Source organism: Phyllostomus hastatus, unplaced genomic scaffold, assembly GCF_019186645.2.
Source record: "Phyllostomus hastatus isolate PE091 unplaced genomic scaffold, TTU_PhHast_1.1 phas_scaffold_78, whole genome shotgun sequence".
In the NCBI taxonomy this organism is placed as follows: Eukaryota; Metazoa; Chordata; class Mammalia; order Chiroptera; family Phyllostomidae; genus Phyllostomus; species Phyllostomus hastatus.
In genome coordinates this window covers 90,505,875-90,528,113 of record NW_025334041.1, presented here as the reverse complement: position 1 = coordinate 90,528,113, position 22,239 = coordinate 90,505,875, and the positions used below count along the sequence as shown (strand labels likewise).

The following is a 22,239-nucleotide window of genomic DNA, read 5'->3' as shown; positions in this document are numbered from 1 at the left end:
TCTTTCTTTCTTTTTTTTTTTAATTTTGTTTTAATCATTGTTCAAGTACAGTTTTCTCCCTTTTACTCCCATTCCAGCCCACCCACCCATCCCTCCCCACTTCCCTCCCATTACCACCCACCCCTAGTTTTTGTCCATGTGTTCTTTAAATTTATTCCTTTAAACCCTTCCCATTTTCCCCTGAAATTCCCTCTTCTCTCCCCTCTGGTCACTGTCAGCCTTTCCTTTATTTCAGTGTCTTTGACTGTATTTTGCTTGTTTCCTTGTTTTGTTGTTTAGGTTCCTGTTAAAAGTGAGATCGTATGGTATTTGTCTTTTACTGCCTGGCTTATTTCGCTTAGCATAATGCTTTCCAGCTCCATCCATGCTGTTGCAAAGGGTAGGAGCTCCTTCTTTCTTTCTGCTGCATAGAATTCCATTGTGTAAATGTACCATAGTTTTTTGATCCATTCAATTACTGATGGGCATCTTGGTTGCTTCCAGCACTTAGCTATTGTAAATTGTACTGCTATGAACATCGGGGTGCAAAGGTTCTTTTTGTATTGGTGTTTCAGGGTTCTTAGGATATAGACCCAGCAGTGGAATTGCTGGGTCAAAAGGCAGATCCATTTTTAGTTTTCTGAGGAAGTTCCATACTGCTTTCCATAGTCATTGTACCAGTCTGCAGTCCCACCTACAGTGCACTAGGGTCCCCTTTTCTCCACAACCTCTCCAACATTTGTTGTTTGTTGCTTTGTTTATGATGGCCATTCTGACTGGTGTGAAGTGGTATCTCATTGTGGTTTTAATTTGCATCTCTTTGATAGCTAGCGATATTGAACATTGTTTCATGTGTCTTTGGATCCTCTGTATGTCCTCCTTGGAGAAGTGTCTGTTCAAGTCCTTTGCCCATTTTTTAATTGGGTTGCTTGTCTTCTTAGAGTGGAGTTGTGTAAGTTCTTTATATATTTTGGAGATTAAACCCTTGCCTGAGGTATCATTGGCAAATATGTTTTCCCACACAGTTGGTTCTCTTTTTATTTTGATACTGTTTTCTTTAGCTGTGCTGAAGCTTTTTATTTTGATGAAATCCCATTTATTTATTCTTTCCTTTATGCTCCTTGCACAGAAAAAAAGTTTCTGTGTGAAATATCTGAGATTTTCCTACCTACGTTCTCCTCTAGGACTTTAATGGTGTCACAGTTTATATTTAAGTCTTTTATCCACCTTGAATTTATTTTTGTATGAGGTGTAAGTTGGTGCTCTAGTTTCATTTTTGTTGCATGTAGCTGTCCGGTTCTCCCAACACCATTTGTTGAAGAGGCTATTTTTACTCCATTTTATGTTACTGCCTCCTTTGTCAAATATTAATTGACCATAGAGATTTGGGTTTATTTCTGGGCTTTCTGTTCTGTTCCATTGGTCCATGTGCCTGTTTTTATGCCAGTACCAGGCTGTTTTGATTACAGTGGCCTTGTAGTATAGTTTCGTGTCAGGTATTGTGATCCCTCCTGCTTTACTCTTCTTTCTCAAAATTGCAGCAGCTATTTGGGGTCATTTATGGTTCCATATAAATTTTTGAAGTGTTTGTTCTATGTCTGTGAAATAAGCCATTGCTACTTTAATGGGTATTGCATTGAATGTGTAAATTGCTTTGGGTTGTATGGACATTTTGATGATATTAATTCTTCCAATCCATGAACACGGTATATGTTTCCATTTGTTTGTGTCTTCCTTGATTTCTTTCCTTGGTGTTATGTAGTTTTTTGAATATAGGTCTTTTATCTCTTTGGTTAGGTTTATTCCTAGGTATTTTATTTTTCTTTTTGCTATTTCAAATGGGATTTTTTTCTTGATTTCTGTTTCTGCTGTTTCATTGTTGGTGTACAGAAATGCCTTTGATTTCTGGATATTGACTTTGTATCCCGCTGTTTTGCCAAATTCATTTATTAGGTCAGTCAGCTTTTTGCCCGAGTCTATTGGATTTTCTGTGTACATTATCATGTCATCTGCAAACAGTGACAGTTTTGTTTCCTCCTTTCTGATTTAGATGCCTTTTATTTCTTTTTCTTGTCTGATCACTGTGGCTAAAACTTCCAAGACTATATTGAGTAGAATTGGTGAAAGTGGACAGCCTTGTCTTGTTCCTGATCTTAGTGGAAAAGATTTTAATTTTTGCCCATTGAGTATGATGTTGGCTGTAGGTCTCTCATATATGGCCTTTATTATGTTGAGGAATGCTTTCTCTATTCCCACTTTGCAGAGTGTTTTTATCATAAATGGGTGCTGTACCTTATCAAATGCTTTTTCTGCATCTATTGATACGATCACGTGGTTTTTGTCTTTGCTTTTGTTTATGTGATGTATTACATTTACTGACTTGCAAATATTGTACCATCCTTGCATCCCTGGGATGAATCCCACTTGGTCATGGTGTATGATCTTTTTAATGTATTATTGGATGAAGTTTGCCAGTATTTTGTTGAGGATTTTAGTGTCATTGTTCATCAGCGGTATTGGCCTGAAGTTTTCTTTCTTTGTTTTTTCTTTATCTGGTTTTGGAATTAGGATGATGTTGGCCTTATAAAAAGAATTTGGGAGTCTTCTATCTTTTTGGATTTTTTGCAATAGTCTATGAAGGATAGGGGTTAGCTCTTCCTTAAATGCTTTGTAGAATTCTCCTGCGAAACCATCTGGTCCGGGGCTTTTGTGTGTTGGGAGTTTTTTGATTACTGCTTTTTATATATATAAATTTGATAGAATTCATAAAAAGATAATTCTGGAATTTCTAAAAAATGATTACTTTGCACATATCTGTAAACAATTACAGCAAACATGGAGTAAATGTTTTAAAGAACTTGGCTTTGTATGAGTGTGTTGTATTGGAAAGTCAGTTTTGGAATCTAAATATAATCATTGTAATTTTATAAATAAATACACTGTTTGAAATACTAGTGTAAAACTAATTCTGTTATCTCAAAAGAAATGTGTCAAATGCAGCATATACAACCATGCTTGTTACTTAGGTCAGTCCAATGAATTGTGAGGTAGTTTAAGAGAAGGAGTTTTTACCATTTTTCCTTTAATTAAATATAAACAAAATGTAACTTAGAAGTTTTCTGCATAAGGTCATATAACAATTTCTGACCTTGTTTTAATCTTACTTAAATTAAAGTTCTATCTATCCATTATTATTTAAAATGTAATAGGACCTAGTAAATAGGATAACAAGTATTACTCAAAAAAAATAGTCTAGATCAGTCTCTTAGACATTTTTGATCATAAAATATTTTTCGGATTAAATGACTTGACAGAAGTTTCACATGTGGTATAAAGTGTTTTGCTGGCAAAAATAAAGTTTCACAGAGGAATTATCCAGTGAAAAATTACTTAAAATTTTTAATTGAATGCATTTAGGCTACATGGTAAAAATATTTATGAAATTACAAATGTGTTAAAATTATAAGAGAAGCAGAAGCAGCACTGACACCAGCTATAATCGAAATGCAGTAGTTGGTCGCTGCTGCCTGTTTGTGCTCAGTGGCACACCAGTGGAAGGAACCTTCTGCATGCAGGCGCTGGTGATTTCTCCAAGGAATTCCTGATGCCTTGGGGCAAGACATATCATTTTAAAAAGCAGAACAGAGTATGATAATAAAAATAATTACCTAAATTTATTTTATTTTACCTCTTTTTCAAAAATGTATTTTGGGAGAAGTATGTCGCTGATATGTGTTTAAAAGTACTAGTGCCCTGGAGAACACTAGAAAACTTTTCAATCTTTTGCTGACTAAAACCTGGTTAATCTTGATTTCTAGCTCCCAGATGGCCGCATTATCAAAGTCGGGGGAGAGAGATTTGAAGCACCGGAAGCTTTGTTTCAGCCTCACTTGATCAATGTTGAGGGAGTGGGTGTTGCTGAATTGCTTTTTAACACAATCCAGGCGGCTGACATTGACACCAGGTACGTGAGAAATGGTGGTTTCCAAGTTGTTTATCAGAAATAGATGGAATACAAATAGTTGGAATGATACAAGTTGAATGATACAAGTTGATACTATTCTTGTTTTTGAATAGATAAGGCAGATAATGTTTTGTTAGGGTGGCAGTCAGTGTTTGCCGCGTTATGTCATTGTGCCTCAGAAACCATTTTAAACTTTTTATTTTGAGATCATTTAAAACTTTAATAAAAGTTGCTAGAATAATAAAGAGAACTCACACATACTTCTTATCCATTTTCCCATTTTACTAATCTCCTACATGTTTTAGTATCCCCTCTCTTTTTTTCTTGGGCTATTTGAGAGTAGGATGAATGTGTAAATCCTCTTTACTCCTTAATTCTCTTTGTAGCTTCTAAGAATGAAAATACTCCCTTATATTGCCACAGTATACTTATCCAGTACAGGAGATTGATTACTGGTGACACTTTTATCTACCTTCCATATTTCAGTTTTGTCCGCTGTCCTAATAATGTCCTTTATACAGCTTTTTTCTTTTCTCCAGGAAAGGATCAAATCGAGCATCACACATTGTAGTAGTTGGCTCTTAGTCACCTTTTACCCGCTACCAGGCCTCAGTTGTTCATAACATTGATGTCTTTGCACAGTGCAGACCAATTATTTTAGAGAATTTCTCTCAATTTGGGTTTAAATGATTTCTCATGGTTAGATTCAGGTTAATGCATTTCAGGCAAAAATAGTGCTTATGTGATGTGTCCCTCCCAGGGTGTCACATCCAGGTGTGGTGTCTGTTCCTTATTGGAGATGTTAGTGCTAAGCTCTTAGTGAAGTTTCCTCTTTGCTCCACTGTATAGTTGTCTCTTCGTCCTTTCCTGATTTGTAAGTAATTTGTGGGAAAAGACTTTGAGATTTTGTAAATCCTCTCCAAACTCTGCCCTCCACCTCTTTTAGCCTTTATTGGTGACTCTTGCCTAATTCTTTTTTTATTGTGATTTTTGCAAGAAGGTGATTTTCTAACTCCATCATTCCTCCTATATTTATTAGTTGGCCATTCTAGCAAAAGGAAGTGCTTTTCCTTCTCCCTTGTTTTGTTTATTATCAATATGGATTCATGACTTTTTCCAGTGGATTATAATTTATTATACTGTCTTTACTTTGCTGCTCAGATTGTTCCTTATTTCACCAATCAGAGCCCCTTCAGGGAGGCATTGTGTCCTTTGATATGTGTGCCTCCATCTTTTGTTGAGCACATTCTGTTTGGGGCACAGGATATTCCTGGCTCGTGTTTAATTTTGTTTTTTGAATAGGTAGACATTAACAGTATAGTCAAAACTACATTAAAAAGTCTCTGTGGAAGTAGCACTCTCCCCACCCTCTCCCTGTCTTCTCCTTCACATAAGTGGATGGTCTCAGTAGTTTCAGATTTATCCTTTCCGTGGTTCTTATTTTCTCTTACACGAGAGGTAGTATACTATAAATACCCTTGCCCTTTGCCTTTTTGCTTACTATATCCTAAACAATCCTATACCATTTCCTAGAGATTGTCCTCATTCTTTTTTCCAGTTGTATTCATTCTTTTCCTTTTCCAGTGTATATGTACCATGGTTTAGTCGATGAATCTTAGTTGTGTAGGTAGATTCCAGTATTTGTGTTGACATATAAGGCTGCAAATAATAATCTTGTGCACACTGTATTTTTGTAGTATTGGGCATGTATAGTCTGAAAATATTCCTAGGGGGGAATTTTGGAGTTGAGGGGTAAGTGCAGGTAGTTGCGTTATTGTTCCTCATTCCCACCAGTCACATCACGGGCACCCGTGTCCCCACAGCTTGTTCAGTTTGTCATCCTCTTTACTTGCACGCTGGTCCGGTGGGTGAGAAATGACAGCTCAGTGTCGTTTTCATTTGCATCTCTCTTGAGAGTGAAGTGGAACTAATTTTTCTGTTTAGGGCCATTTTTATATCTTTGTCTAATAAATATCCTGTTCATGGTTTTTGCCTATTCTTCTATAGAATTTTTGTAATTATTTTCCCTCAGTTTTTAAAAGTTATTTTTTATATTAGCTCTGTGTTAACTGTCACAGATATATTATCCTAATTTACTGTTTGTCTCTTGCTTGTGCTGTTTTTAGCCCTACAGAAATTTGTTTTTATTCAGTTGTATAAAAAGATATATATTCAAGCACTGGCTGGTGTAGCTCAGTGGATTGAGCGCGGACTGGGAACCAAAGTGTCCCAGGTTCGATTCCCAGCCAGGGTACATGCCTGGGTTGCAGGCCATAACCCCCAGCAACCGCACATTGATGTTTCTCTCTCTCTCTCTCTCTCTCTCTCTCTCTCTCTCTCTCTCTCTCTCTCTCTCTCTCTCTCTCTCTCTCTCCCTTCTCTCTCTAAAATTAAATAAATAAAATCTTAAAAAAAAAGATATATATTCTTTTATCGCATCTAGAGTTTGACTCATAGTTAGAAAGCCTCCTCTACACACAGGTTATTGAGGAATTTGCTCAGAAGCATTTTGTAAAGCAACTTTTTGCTTACCCGTTTGTTTAACCCTGAATTAAACACCCACCTAATTTTTGCGGGATGGCTGGGGAGCAGGATAACAATGAAAATTAATAAAAATAGCAATTGGCCCATGAGGTAAATCTATAAATCTAATGGAAAGTAAAACATCTAATCTAGACATTATAATTATGGTAAATTTTCATAAGAGGAATTAGATGCTTTTGTCCTTTGATTTAATGATTATTAATAGCAAAATTGCATTTAAAAGTGGATTCCTGTTTAGGAATTAGGCATTCCTAAAACCCTGGAGTCGAGCCCAGTACCCTCCTCTTAGACCCGGCATCGGCAAGGAGCACAGCTCAAAATCGTGTCTGTGTGTTCTCCATATTGAGAGTGGACATGCAGGTGCTAGTGGGCACATATCACAGGTGGCCATATTTCACCTGCTTGGCTTATGCTACACTCAAATGCCTACTCCTGCAATTAAAAACAAAAACACTGTTCTTCTAGAAGCTAGAATTACAGCATCCTGAGCCACTGAAAACCTGGGAGTAAGTTAAAACATGGAAGCCAGTGTGAATGAAGCCAAAATAGATGTGACTCGGCTCCTGAACTTTACTGGGAGAAGAGGTCCTCAGACCCTCACTCAGATGATACTATTTCTACATATGTAATTATTTTAGATTTGATTTTTGATGTTATAACCAACGTATATTTAAGGAAAGAAGAGAGGATTTGCTATAGGAAGCTAACACACCAATCTAATGAAAAATAACAACAATAGCCTCAAGGCAAAGGGGCAAAGGGGGAAACTGCAAAAGGCAGATGGAGAAATTGAAAGCAAGAAATGGAAATAGTAGAGTACGGTTATTAAACAGCCACATCTCAGGCTCCAGGGAAGTACTGTGATAATACTGTTCCAGTGCTGAAAGTTTGTAATATAAACCGTGGTCATTCTTAAAAGACTCAACTGAAAATGACAGCAAACTCACAATTACTAACAACCACACCTAAAACAAAACAAAAGCAAACTAAGCAAACAACTAGAACAGGAAAAGAACCACAGAAATGGAGATCACATGGAGGGTTATCAACAGGGGAGTGGGAGGAGGAGAGTGGGGGGAAAGGTACAGAGAATAAGCAGCATAGATGGTAGGTAGAAAATAGACAGGGGGAGGGCAAGAATAGTATGGGAAATGTAGAAGCTAAAGAACTTATAAGGCACATGGACATGAACTAAAGGAGGGGAATGTGAGTGGGAGAGGGTGTACAGGGTGGAGGGGAGTAAAGGGGGGAATGGGACAACTGTAATAGCATAATCAATAAAATACATTTAAAAAGACTCAACTACATTTGCAAGAAAATGTGTCATGCTTTATATGTATTTTCATCAAAATTATAACCTATATTTTATGTGAAAAGAGTATCTGTTATCAAATAACAATAGTAATTACAAACATTAAGCTCTGTAATTTACATGTTGTATTTTATTTAATTCTGCCGGCAACCCCCTGAGGCTGCCATAAGTAACAAGAATTTGGAGATACTGTTTTCCTAATCTGAATCTCCAAATGAGTACCTATTGTGTCTTTCTAGATCTGAGTTCTATAAGCACATTGTGCTTTCTGGAGGGTCTACTATGTACCCTGGGCTGCCATCACGGTTGGAACGAGAACTAAAGCAGCTTTACTTAGAACGAGTTTTGAAGGGCGATGTGGAAAAACTTTCTGTAAGTATCTGTCAGTAATCCAACTGTTAACACACTTTAAAACCCTGTAAAGTGGCTTTTGCATCTTGACAGCCACCAGAGGGCGCGGAAAGTCTTTCCAAACAAATTTCTAATGCAGCCGAGTTCAGCCTTGAAGAGAGAGGAAGAACTAAATGGTTCAGGGTCACAAGCTGTGTCCCAGAATGGTCATACTCTGGTCACCTCTGTATTCAGTAGGAAACCACTAGATCCAAGTTCGAACATTCTAGATTGTTTGACCAGTAGCCTAGAATTGAGAAGTCTCTAAACATGTGGGAAGAACTTGCTGTGCTGTGGAGGGGTAAATATACTCCATTTGGTGGGGGTTTCTTTTTTTGTTTTTGTTTTTAAATTTAATCGGCCTTCAGTGCTACTCTTGGACTATCATATTTTTGATTCTCCGTTATTTTCTAGCTATTACTTGCATATGTCTTATCTCCCCAGGTTATAAAATGTTATGTCTCTAATTTTTTGCATCCCCATCAACTATCACAGCTCCTAAAACAAATTTTTCTTGGTAGTTGTTGACATGTAGAGTAAAAAAGAAAATTTTAAATAGTATATAATCATCAGTGGTTGTTTGACATTGATTTTTTTCTTATAAACTGAACTGTGAAGTACATGCTATACTGTGCTCTCAACCAACAGTCATTTAGTTCTGAACTAATCTCTGAGGTTTGTCTCACTGAGTTTGATCAATTGTGTTAGATAACGAGATTACACAGTGGAGGAATATACATTGGAGACGCTAAGTTACATTTCTCATATGCAACTCAGAATTGACGGAGTGAAATTGAATATGAGCACGCACACATTGAACGCATTAAAAGACCGTAAAGGAGCCATATTGTCTAAGTACTTCACTCGTTTGATTTTATTGAGCTATAAATATAATTTAAAATCAGTTTCAGGTGATCATTTATTTATTCAGCATATGAAGGGAAGGGCAAAAGTAGGTTTACAGTTGTGAATATGTGAAACATAGAGTTTATGAGTTTATCCTCACATTATTATTAATTATTTTCCACATGAACAACTAAACAATCCTACTCTTCCCTTCAGCCCCACCCTGTATTTGTTGAACTCCTGGGAGCCAAACACTGGCCTAGATGCTGAGATAAACAAAACAGTGGTAAACAAAAACTAAATCTCTGCTTATGAAGAATAATATATCAGTAGTAATGAGCACTGAGAATTAAAGTGAGGTTGGGGTTAGAAAGTGGTAGGAGTTGGGGAGATGGTGTGTTCCTTTATCTAGAGTAAAGCAGGGAAGTCATCTCTGATGAGGAAACTTCTGAGTGGTGACCTGAATGGGGTAAGGAAGCGAGCCACGTGGCTGTCCAGGGGAAGAACCTTCTAAGCAGGAACCGCAATTGCAAAAGCCCGAAGTTGGTGGAAGTTGGTGGGAGTGGGGAGTAGGGCTGGAGCCCAGTGAGCAGTGAGAGGGCCAGGATGTGGAGTCAGAAAGGCAGTTTTCTTTCAGCCACAGTAGGCTCTGGCTTTGCTGAAATAGAAGGTCTTGGATTTTGAGCAAAGAAATGATAGGGTGGGATTGTTTTTAAAGATTTGTTAAGTCTGGTTTGAATAGGCTGTTGAGGAGGGGGAGAAAGGTTAAGAGGCTCTGAAAGGAGGAAGGAGGTGGTAGAATAGGGGAGAAGGAGTAAAATGAGATATTGTAGAAAGTGGAAGAGAGAAATACAGGGTCTGGCGGGAGTATGGTTGGTAGGGTAATAAGATGGGTATAATAATTTATAGTTTTAATTTGAACATTTCACCTAAAATGTTATATGATGTGCTTGAGTGTGATACTATGTTACAGAATTACATGCCTATTATTTTGTTTAAAAAAAAAAGTAGGGGGCGTTATTTGTTCCAGACCCTGTATAATGGGATTGCTGAGCAGACTAAGGGGCTCAATTTAAGCGATACATTTGAAGTAAGACGATGAGTTTCCCTCCTGCAGTGTTCAGTTACTTTAGGGCAGGTGCGAGGAGAGAGCTGACCACCTGAACTGCAGTTTTGTCAAGCGAGTGTGAGAGGGAGAGGACAAAGTCAGCAAGGGTAACGGCAGGAAATGATGGAGAGGGCACACACACTCAAGCAGTAAGAGCAGGTGTGAGGGGGAAACCCCCTGGGTGAGGTGGGCCAGGAGCAGCGGGTGGAGTAGCCTGAGAGGAGCCAGAGGGGCGGTGGAACTGTAAGGTGGGGGAGAGGGAAGCACCGATGAAGAGTAAGAACTCCCGTTACCAAATTTCCAGGTCAGGAAGGTATTGTGAGAGAAACAGCAGCCAGCTGAGAAAGCTTCAAGGGTGACAGACAGTGTCTTCCGGGCAGCCCGAGCATCCCTTAAGCAGGAGTGGCCAAACCACAGCCCTGTGCCACACTGGCTGTCTTGTAGTAGTTTTTTGGGAACACAGCCAGGACCGTTCTTTTGTATGGTGTTACCTATCGTCACATACTGTCAATAGCTGTCAGAGAGACCCTCAGAGCTTGAAGTATTTACTCTCTGGCCCTTTACAGAAAGAATTTGCTGACCCCTGCCTAAAAGCAGAATAGTAACTCAGAACAATCAAAACAGTAGTTGAGCCTTAGAGGTGATAACCACTGTTTTTCTATGTCATATGTTATCAGATCCTACAGTTCATTTGTGTGACATAGAGACAGTTTAGAATGGCATAGTTATTTTGAGTCCTTTAAGTTTTCTCTTTTAAGTGTTAACTGACCACGCTGATTGAGGTGTGTCCTTGTAATACCATTGATACTGGCCATAAGTATAAAACTTTTCCAACTTGTGTTTCATTTTGGATACTGTGTTTATTTCTTTCAGTATTCCCATGATTTCTTTTGACTGTATTTGGTCTTTTTTTATTTTGAGAATATTTTATTTGAATTTGGGACAGTAGAAAGTGGGTTTTGCTCATAAGAGCTTCAGTCCTCTGTTGCATGGGACCACATTCATAGCAGCGTTAGACCTCGAAGGACCGTAGCTGTCCTCTTACCTGAGTTCTTCATTGAACAGCTAGCTGCTCAGTGATGGACCTGTCTGCTCGCCCACCGTTTGATGAGGGAAGCTGCCACAGTCAGAACTGGAATTGGGGCCCACAGTAGGGCACTCGGGTAGGTGCTGTTGATGATGACTGGGTAACAGGTGTAAATTGGGACTGTTTGGAACCACACTGGCTATGAGTTTTGAGCAAAGTACAGAATGTCTCAGATACCAAATCCTGCTGTCCTACTTACATCACAGGACTTTGTGAGAATTCCACAAGAGAATACATGGAAGAGTCATCTTTATAAAGCAGAAAACGCTGTGCACACGTCACATTTATCATCTCTTTCTTCTTTAGAAATTTAAGATCCGCATTGAAGACCCGCCCCGCAGAAAGCACATGGTGTTCCTGGGCGGCGCTGTCCTGGCAGACATCATGAAGGACAAAGACAACTTCTGGATGACCCGGCAGGAGTACCAAGAAAAGGGTGTGCGTGTGCTGGAGAAACTTGGTGTGACTGTTCGATAAACTCCAAAGCTTGTCCCCATCACACCCCTAATGCTTTCTTTTTCCCTTTATTGCCAATCTTTGAACTCACTAAACTCCAGGACATGGAAGAGGCCTCTCTTTGCCCTTTGACTGGAAAGGTCAGATTTTATTCTGGTGTCTTGGGGAATCTGTTAAATTTCTGTTCGTTGGGTAAATCTGACTGTTTAATCCAACCACTTCCTTACAAACACAAGGAGAGGGCAAAGGGTTACGTCTGCTGCTTGGTTTCTTCCTGTAGGCATTTAGATCATTCCTGTAGGCTTCCTATTTTCACGCTACTGCTCTAATGCTGCTAGTTTTAGCACACTAGGTGGTATGCCTTTATTAGCATAAGAAAAAAAACTTTTACATGTTATTGGGGTGGGGCGGTGCGGGATGGGTGGGCAGCTGCTGAACCCTTTATGGCATTTCCTCTGTAGTGTGGCTCTTTCAACAGTTACCGGTACAAATTTAAGTACCTTAAAGCTCTAGTATTAACATTTTGGGGAAATATTAGGCTCAGAACTAAAGTGTTTTGTGTGAGTTTTTGTGTAGGGGTGAGGGGAGGTTGTCTTTTGATTTTGATATTTTTATATTTGAGCTTTGATGCTCAAATGATGAACTTTATTTACCATACTTTGATTTGGCAGGTTTTCTTCTGTTTTGGGTCTGCCTGAACTGTGTCCATATGATACAGAAAACAAGAATAGTATCTCATTACCTTGTGGCTTAAGGATTTGGGTTTTTAACATCAACCATGTTATTTGGAACTAGACTCCCTAAAATCTATCAATGAAAAAGTAACATGTGAAAAATACTATTGGACATTTAAATTACAGATTTAAAAAAGTGCTTAAGAGCTGGTGTTTTCTAAGTGCTTCTGCGTATCCCAGAAGCATTAAAGGTAATGCACCAAGTGCCATTCTTGGAAATAAATCATTCTTTTAGTAGGTAACTGACCAGTGCTTATTTAATAAAAAAAAAAAGGAAGTAGATACAGATAAATAATTACTGGCAGTAGGTTATAATTGTGGGATTAAAAATAACATTGAAATACGGGACTTGTTGCCAGTTGGGTAATTTTCATTAGTTTCCTTTTTGTTTGATCTGAAACTTGGAAGTGGAATAGAATTTGAATATTTAAAATGTTGGCCAGAAAAAAAAAAATCAAGATTTAAATTTGTATCTGTATTGAAAATTTAATCATAATGACTAAATCTCAGCCATCTCTCTTATGCTTGAATATGAGTTGTTGATAATTTTTAAATGTTCACAGACTTTCCTGCCTATTTCAGAAAATCATATTTATGAATCCTATCAGAATTCCTTGGTATCTGAAAAAATATGAAATGGTACTCAGGCGTGAATTGTTTCTAAATTTGAAAAATAAAGTAATAAATTGTATTGCATTAAGTACAAAATGCAGATTTGGGAAAATGTTTTTGTTGGGTTTTTTTTTTTTTAACTTCAAAAATTTTATTTTAAAAAAGCTTTGCTTTGAAAGGAGATTTTTTATTATTTTGGACAACTGAAATTGGAGAAATTATTGGTTTTAGAAAATCTCTTGTGAGAAAACTTAAAAAGTCAGTTTATTTTAGTTTTCATTATGCAGCTTCTGTTAATATTAAGTATTTCTTCTCTGTTTTACCTCAATTTGAACAAATAAAAGAAGTTTGCCTGCATGCTGGACATGCTTCAGTACATGTGAATAGCCTGTGAAAAACATCTGCTAGATTTTAGGGACCTGGATGTCAGAGTACTTTGGAATTCTAAAGTGGTCCTAAATCATGTTTGTATAAATCCCCAGTCTTTTGCATACTGGACTTTCTAAAGGACACAAACGTAGGACCAGTACCTATTGAGCTGTTCATTTCAGGTAAATGGATTGACTCTGGGCCTCCGGTCGTGATTTTATTTTTTAACACGGGGGCAGAAAACAGCAGAGAATGAATGGGGTGGGCTCTTCAGTACACAGCGGAAGAGCATTCAGCATCTGTCCCTTGAATGTAGAATTTGGTTTTAATTTCATAGTCGGCTAACAAACATGACATTAAAATGGTGTATTAATAATATATAGTATAATTTTAAATTTTCATTGTATAATTTTCCTGTTCCAAGATTAAAGAATTCGTTTAGTAGTTGTAGGGGTGGAAGAGATAGTGTGTTTAATTGGAGTTGTCTGGTATGAGTTTCTCAAATTAAGATTTTTATGTTTTAAAAGAGATCCGATTTTTAACTCTTAAACCATTGTCATCTAAATTTCCAAAAATGATTAAAATTCTTTCCTTTTACAGTTAGAATTGCCAATACCTTGACCCTATGTGTAAGTCTTTTTCTTTAACGTGTGGTATTGGGTGTACCTTTCACAGTTCTGAGCGCTGTTGACAACGCCAGGAAAGCATTTTGTGAGCCCAGTGGCAAGTGAAATATTCTAAGTTCAACATGAATACACTTTTTGATTCAGAAAATAAAATCAAATTTTTCAAAGTAAATTTGAATTTTGTCTTTGTTTTTTCTCTTTAGTTTCGTTTTCTTATTTATATTTTCCTTTTTATAAGTGCAGATAGAGCAACAACTGTATGCTAGTTGTCAGGCCAGGTTCAGTGTTCCATTATTTGACAAAAAAAAAAACAAACTCTTTATTTCTAGTATGACTTTAAGCACATAAGGGGTGGGGGGACAAATGAAATAAGAGCAAATTGGAGCTACAGCTTTTATTAGAGAATTTTTTTTCTCAAGCACAGACTGTTTTTGTTTCCCGGAAGATACACTGGCTTTTGCAATACTAGGAATGGTAGCTAGACCTACGTGTAATATGCCTCTTCTCAAGGATATTTCCGCTCATCTGCAGACTTTTAGGCATATTATTTTTAATAAAATAACTAAAGAAGGATGAAAATTTTATTAAACTGACTCTTTCTTGCTTCTATACTTGCCTTTGAGGTTGGGGCCTGGGAAGTAGACTCAAGCGTTTTTCTTTTTCCTTCAGGAACTTGCATGCTTGAACCTCATTGTCCCCTTCATGCCCAGAGTCCCCGGGACCTCCTGAGGTTTGCCTCTGGTGTCTTATCCAGTCTCTCCTTAGTTGCCTGAAGTCTAGTGTCACAACTTTCTTCACGTGTTACAGGGGACAAAAATACTGGGCACTGCATGAAGTGTCCTTGCAGGCAGAATGGAAGTCGTGGTGTTTTTCTTTACTTGCTGTACAATTGAATGCATTTATTAACTATACTGATTTTAGAACCATCAAAGATATCCAATTACAGTGAACTGGAAGCTCAAGGATTGACTTTAGTTCAGTATTTAACATGCTATTTAACCTGAGACTAATTGGCCAGCTGCCCACAGTACCTGGAGTATCATTGTAGGGTCATTTTTTAACATCAACTCAAATTTTGGGACCTATTAAAAGATTAAAAATGCTACATACATCAGAGTTAAGTTTGGGAAGTGAGGATTACCTGGGAGAGCATATTTGTATCATAAATATTCCAATTTGTGCCATGAACAGATGGGAGAAATCTTACTGGGTGGGGGGAATCCAAATGATTTCCTCTTCGTCTGTGGCAGAACAGTTCCTGTCCTGCCTCATTTCTACACTCAGTTTCTTTCACCACAAGAGAAAAAAAGACTGGAAAGGACTACGAGTAATCTTCCTTGAGATGGAAGGAGTACTTGAAGTATGTTTGCGTTGACCAGTTGACAGGTTTGATTTGGGAAGTGCAGAAACCAATCACAAGGTGAGTACAGTACAGTTTTCAAATCCAGGGTGGGCGCCTGAGAACCCTGCCTTTTGCTGTTACTATCAAGCTGAGCTTTTGCCTAGTGAATGTTAGTTATTTATTTTTCAAAATTAATAACTAGTGAGCTGCTTTGCCCTTCCTTGAATGGGGGCTTGAAAAAGTGGACCCTGATGCTGAAGAATAATAATTCTATTCATAAAAAGATGATAAATATAAGAATTTTTATATTTTGATATATATTTAATACTGTAAATATTTGAACTATCACTATCAAGGAAAGATTGACATTTTAAGCAATTAGTTCAGGAAATTCTGAAGTTAAGACCTGCCACAATATTAATTTGGTCTTTTTGCTAAAGGAGAACCTTGATACTGTACAGGGGTGGGATTTTTTTTTTTTTTAGATCTATCAAGAAATACACATAATTGCAAGGCCCGTCTAACACTAGGAAACTAAGGGTTTCCTGAGTGAGAATTCTGTTAACAGCCCATATTTACATATTTCATGCCAACTTCGTGTTTGAAGAGTAAGAAATTTGGGCTTTAACTGAGGCTCAAATGTCAAAAGTAAGTTGATAATACACATTTGATGTGATTTGAAACTAATATACCTACAAATGTGTGTGTGTTTTCTTAGATTTACATATGCAGGCTGCTGGCCTGAATTTAAGACCTGTTGAAAAGGAATGTAGGTTTGAAACCAAAAACTGATGATTAAGTACAAAGGACCTTGATGATCAATTAGGAGGCCATTTTGCTTATTTTGTTTTTATTTAGCAATTTAGGTGGGATTTAGTATGTTAAGTATCCTATAGGGAATGATACAGCTAGAGTATAATTACCTAAATTTAAAAAATAGTAAAGTTATTTGCTCCTTAGCGTCTTTCTCAGTATGAAGTCCAAATCCCACTGTTTAAAAAGTGTGGTTCCTGAGCCCCACTGTGGACCTACTCCATTTGAGTCTGGGGCGGAGGGTTTGCCTGGTGGGGTTTGGACCTAACCCCACCAAACCTTTCACTCCCCTGTGGTAGGGTGTTAACAAGGCAAACAGGCCAAACAGGCTCCGAGGTAAAATCTACTCCCCCCAGGCCCACATCTGTGTGCCCTTGCCTCGCTGTGCTGAAAACTCGTGGAGCTTTCAGCAGATAGACTCAGCAGTGCATTGGGAGCCAGCGCTGGAAACCAACTCGAGCAGCGTTGTCAGCTGGCCTGCTCACCTGCGCTGCGCCTCCGCAAACAAATCTTATGCCTCTGGGAAGGTTAAAGCATCATCAGTCATTTACATATTTGTGTCAACTGCGAGGAAGTTCAGTGACTCAAACCGGACACCTAGTGAAGATTAGCAACTCTGGTTCAAGTGAAGGGAAGGTCGGCAAGTTTGGCCTAAGGAGTGCCTTGGAGACAACTGGCAGACTTCAGAGGAAAAAGCAGAGAACTCACTGGGGCAAGGTCACTGTGTAGGGACTCATGTAGATGGGTGCTGGGTGCTGGAATGGTGAAATAGCTAGAGCAAACTGCTGATTTCAAAATCATTCTTAGAGATGTTTTCTCACTTCTGACTTGCATGGTTCCCAGCACCCTGAGTTTGAGTTAGTTCAGCTCATGCTGCAGCTCAGCCACCTGATGGATTAAAATGAGTTGTAGTCTGGCCAAGGAACCCACCTACCAGATGTAGCTTTACTTCTGAGGAGGAAATATCTGTGTTTCAATTTCCATGCAACTGACACACAAATGAACTTTTGGATGCAACTTGGAGACTGCCTATCCCGATATATACAGTTCTTCAAGTTCTGACATTTTTAAAGAATAAGCCCGGTTGGTTCCAAAATTTGAAAGTTAGTGAATAGGTAACTAGCTGCAGGTGAGTACCTGCAGGAGCAAACTGAAGTGAGCAGATGCAGGTGGAGCTGGCTGGATCCTCTGGGTGAGTAGGAAATAACTCTTACCTTCTGAACTTAATTCTACAACCCATTCAAGCTTCTCTCTAAGTGAAGAGTGTATAGATGATGCTGGATGCATTTTTTTGCTCTTTGCCTGCATATCCCATTCCTTTTCGCTGTGAAAGCTGCTCTTAAATTTTGTTTCACTTGAGAGCATGCAGCAAACAGCCTCCAGCCCTTTGGGCACCAGGTCTTACAGTCCAGTACAGTTAGCTGAAAACATGTATTGGAGTGGTTGTTTTTTAGAAGCCTTGATTTTCATGAAATCTGCCCAAAAGTGGAAGTATTTAATTGTGCATAATGACCAATAGTCATTTTAATGACTGCTATCAATAAATTTCTTGTGACTTAAACACCAACCAAAAACTCGCAAGGTCCCTTAAAGTAGAATGTTCTTCGCAAGGCGGATTCCTGGGGTATCAGCGTCTGCTCTTCGCTTTTCTCAAACACAGGTGGAGGTGGTGCCAGGAACACTATCTGATGACTTCAAGCTACCACTCTTTTAAAATGGTGTGACAATTTTACATCTCTTTACTTTTGGTTAATTCTACCAATCTCAGAAGAGAGTGGGCCGAAAATTATCTTTCTCCTTTCCATTGCATATATGTAGCGCTCTTTTATGTCTTCAACTTTTTTTTTATCATACTATTGAAAAGCTAGAATTTGTGGCATGGACCAACAAAAACCCTCTCCTAAGTGCTTTAAAAACCATAAGAAAGGCTTCCTTGAGCTTTCTAAATGAACGCTTTCTTTGTTTTGTTGCATTTATGGGTCTCTTGAACAAATATGTGAAGGGAAAGATTTATATAATGAAACTCCATGTTTTAAGAGTCTAAAGAGGTTTGGATTTATGGAGCCAGCTCCTACCCACACCCCACCACGGAATCATTGAGACTGAAGAACTTTTGAATATGACCCAGATCACAAAAACCTCTGCTATTCCCAAGTTCCCTACAATGACAATGTAAAGTGAAATCCTGAAGAGCACCTTACACTCCTGGAAAGCGAGATCTGCAAGGTTTGCTAACTGGCAAACTAAGCCGAGTGGTAGCTTGGTCCACTAGCTGATTTTATTCAGAAGTTGGAACCGAAGGAGGGACTTTTTCCATTAAATTTCAATACAGTTAGTACTTTCAAGAATATATCCTGTTTTCTTCAGGCTCAGGGCTTGTCTGCTAAAATAATTAACTGCGAGGCAGACAGGGGAAGAATTGCATCTGCAAAGGCGGGACAGAGTTAGGAAGAGGGGGGAGATAAAGCTCTTGCTTGACTTACAGCTGCCCACCCTGCAAGGAGCAGAGCTTGCCAAGAATATCCACACTGATTTATGGAGGAGAAATGAGGAAACCATTTACCCCAGATATCTTGGATTTGTGACAGTGTCGGTGTAAACTATTTCCACTTCAACCATGAGTGAGTTCTGAGTCTCTGAGGTGTTCCCTCTCACCCACCCGTGCTCCCCCAGCATTTCCAGCAGCCTCAGGCCAGGGCTGGTCAGAGAGCAGGGTGCCTGAGAATCTCGTAGGGAACTAAGTAGGACGCAGATGCCAGGCCCCATGTCCAGAAGTTGAGGTGACACTCTTCTGAGGACTCCTTCACACTTGGAGAGACATGAATCAAACCAGAGAGTTTTGTAGAGACTTAAGCTGCAGCCTAAATAAAAAACAGGGTATATTTTTCCAAAGATTTCTCTTAACTGGCATTTCCTATGAGAATGAAGACGAAGGCTTCTCACCTATAACTAGCCACCAGGGACCCTTGGACTCCAGGTTCCCTGGTCTGATCACTCTGCTTGCTGTAGTGTGCGGTAAGAACACCAGCTTCCTTTATTATTGTGCCTTAATTTTACTCATAAAGGAAAATGTTACCGGTCTCATCTGTTTCAAGGGGCCTTTGTTTCAAATCCCTTTTGGAAGAGGAGTGCACTTTCCTGCATTGGTTTACTGCCTTTCAGAGAACAAGAAGGCATCTTGAGTGTTCATTGAACTTTTACAGTTCCCTGGCTTTTGGTGAGCTGAGACAACAGGGGTCATCGGGCCCTACATTAATTAAAGGAGTCAAATAGGAAACAGCAATAATGATGAGGCAACAGAAAGCTGTGATGGTCATTATCTCCTGAGCACCTGCTACAGTACCAGCCGCTGCACTTGAAGCGCTCTACCAGCATGCTCATGTCAGTTCAAGCGGGAGTCACCATCATCCACTGATAGATGAGAAAACAGACTGCAAAGGTAAAGCAACCAGAACAAGAAATCAGTGCCAGGTGAAGGCAGAGGTGAACTCAACACCCTACAATGTCTCTGTGTGACGGTCATCCAAGTCAAGTCTTCCTGTCTGTCTGTGTCTCTCAAAGCCTTCATCCGGACTCCACCTCTCATTCAGAGGCCGTGGGAAAAGCACTTGTCTTTTGCACGTCCTAATTTCACTCAGATGAGCAGAGTGCTCCCAGCCTGGAGGGGCTGACATTCCAAGTGCCATTAGAGAAGCGCTTTGATATGAAGTGCCCACAAGAGCTTGCTTTTCTGTTTATAGCAAACCATCCCCATGAAGAAAATTAAGTGGAAGCTCTGGGAGTGTACCACTGAACGGCCCTCTGGCCACACACATTTTTCTCCAGAGGAGCTTGTCACACTTTAAGGATTTGTCAAGTTGAGACTTTTTGGTCGGCTTAGTGTTTGCCTAGCAGGTGTTCATTCTGGCTCCAAGGCTCCAAGTTTAGATCAGAACTTGACAAATTAGTCAATGGAGTTTTCAAAATCTCCACTCACAACAGGAAGGCGAGAAATGGAAAGAATGTCAGTCACTACAGTTGCACTGGCCCCTGAGCCCACATGGCCCTTGGAAATGGCACTTGGAGAGGGGAAACATCTGAATCGCTTAAATCCGCTAAGAACTTGTCCTGTGTGGAATGTTCTGAGCACGGCGTGTGCAAGAGCAAGCTCTCAGATGACTGTCGTCGATGGGGACAACCTAATGGCTGGCTGCAGATGCCAGTAAGTGAGAGACGACCTTGCTCCCTGGGAGACAAGACAGTAAGTGCTCCCAGGCAGAGCACCTGTGTGGCAATAAGCAGCAGCTAAGTTCTTGATCTGAATTCAAGGATGTCTCCCAGATCTCCAGGCAGTGAATAGCAGTGTTGCTTAAGGTGGTCATTATCACTCACATCCCGCTTCAGCTGGGAGTGGAGGGAGGGGCCTGGGGCCTGGCGGTGCTGCTGCAGAAGGACACGATTAGCAGTCGGCCTGGGAGCAAAGGATAGGAAGGAAGGAAGTTGTGCAGGATAAACAAAACAGAGCAAAACCAAAGGGGAAAAAGGCCGCAGAAAGTACTTCAGATGTGCGAGAATCTGGGATTCGCATGCTCACAGGGCAACTGAGGGTCAGGACCTGGGTGAAATGTTTTCACGTGAAATGAGGATACCAAGGAAAAGGGGTCTGGAGTGGGGAGGGCCTGGCCCGCTCTAGAGAACTCTTGGAAACAGTTTTCTCTTAGGTTTCCGATGTTTACACCCATGAAGGGCTGCGGATAAACTTGTTTAAAAATATATCTAGCAAGTGTTACTGTAAGGTCAATTCATCTTTCGTTTTCCATGACAGGATTAAATAGGTTTTATGACCTTGTTGAAAATAAATCATCACTTTTGAAAAACTGGTTTAAAAGAAGTGAACATGCAGATAAAATGATCTCTTGAGCATTTGTCAAAACCCATTCCGAATGAAGGCGTCCCTGGCATACACTATTTTAGAGGGATGGGGCTGGCGCCTGGTGACCTTCACGACTCACTGCTTTTATAGTATCAAAGAGGAGATGCATAGGGGTTGATACTGTGAGCCACACCTCAGGGATGGGACTTTCGCAGCATCTTAATGGCCCTTTGGATAGAACCAAACAAACACCTCTAAAAAGTAGGAGTGGTGGGCATTTTAATGGGCTGCTAAATTGTCTCCATATAAAGCAGGCCAAGGATTACGAAGCCAAATGGTATGCTGCGGTTGGAATTGTCAGCCCCGTGCAGCTGCTGTGTGAGGGGCTTGAGGGCTAGCTTGCGTGGGAGCCAACGTTTTTGCAAGTTTTGTACATATATATGTTAAGTTAATTTGAAGATGATCTGTCAAACTGAACTTGACAGTGAACCAAAAAACCAAAACAAGAAATGACAAAAAAATCAACTCACTCCTATGTTAGTTTCAGTTTGTGCAAAATAAGCACATTTGAAACTTTGTGTGTATTAAATGGACTTTGTAAGAAACAAATCTTTTATTCCTTCCCTGGATAACATGTTATCCTGTCTTAGTTCCCATCGTTTGCTTACAAAGCTTGCATGCAAAGTCGGGGGGGGGGCGTCCCATGGTTTAAGGATCTTAAGCTGCATTTCCTAAATGAAATGTGGAAGGGGGCGGTGGGCAGCGGGTTATGCCACTTCCCCAGACTCTCAGGAGAAATCGAAAGGGACTGAACTCTGCAGATTGTGTTCCCTCCTTTCCTTTCTAGCGTAGCCCTCAAGATTGGTCTCACACCAGTGACATTTAAAACCACTTGCATTTGCATGAAAGTCTCCGGATTTTGAATCCGAAGCAGTGTTCTGCGGGGTTCTACCCCAGGCAAGAACAAGTGCAGGGTAATGCTGTATTTCCCGAGGGAAGTCTGTGAAACCCAAGTCCCAGCAAGATGCCTGACAGGTCCCACCCACATCTCCAGGCCCCCTTTTCTCAGCTGTAAACAACAGGGTCAGGGTGCTTGGAATAGTGATTAGTTCAGTCTCTTCTTCAAAGGTGTTCATTTAGAACCCAGATTTAAGGATTTTACAGAATTTTTTTCTTTCTATATTCAGAGTACATCTTAGTATACC

At 39.6% G+C, this 22,239-nt stretch overlaps 1 protein-coding gene across 1 annotated transcript in view; it reads left to right on the top strand.

Moving 5' to 3' along the window:
• The window catches only part of ACTR2 (actin related protein 2), a 36,349-nt gene extending 22,150 nt beyond the window's left edge, over positions 1 to 14,199 (top strand). Inside the window, exons 7-9 of the mRNA XM_045828167.1 lie at positions 3,798 to 3,943; positions 8,039 to 8,171; positions 11,537 to 14,199. Coding sequence (XP_045684123.1) covers positions 3,798 to 3,943; positions 8,039 to 8,171; positions 11,537 to 11,707 — 450 coding nt within the window. The 3' untranslated portion in view covers positions 11,708 to 14,199. The remainder of the gene's footprint in view (positions 1 to 3,797; positions 3,944 to 8,038; positions 8,172 to 11,536) is intronic.
• The last annotated feature ends 8,040 nt before the right edge of the window (positions 14,200 to 22,239 follow it).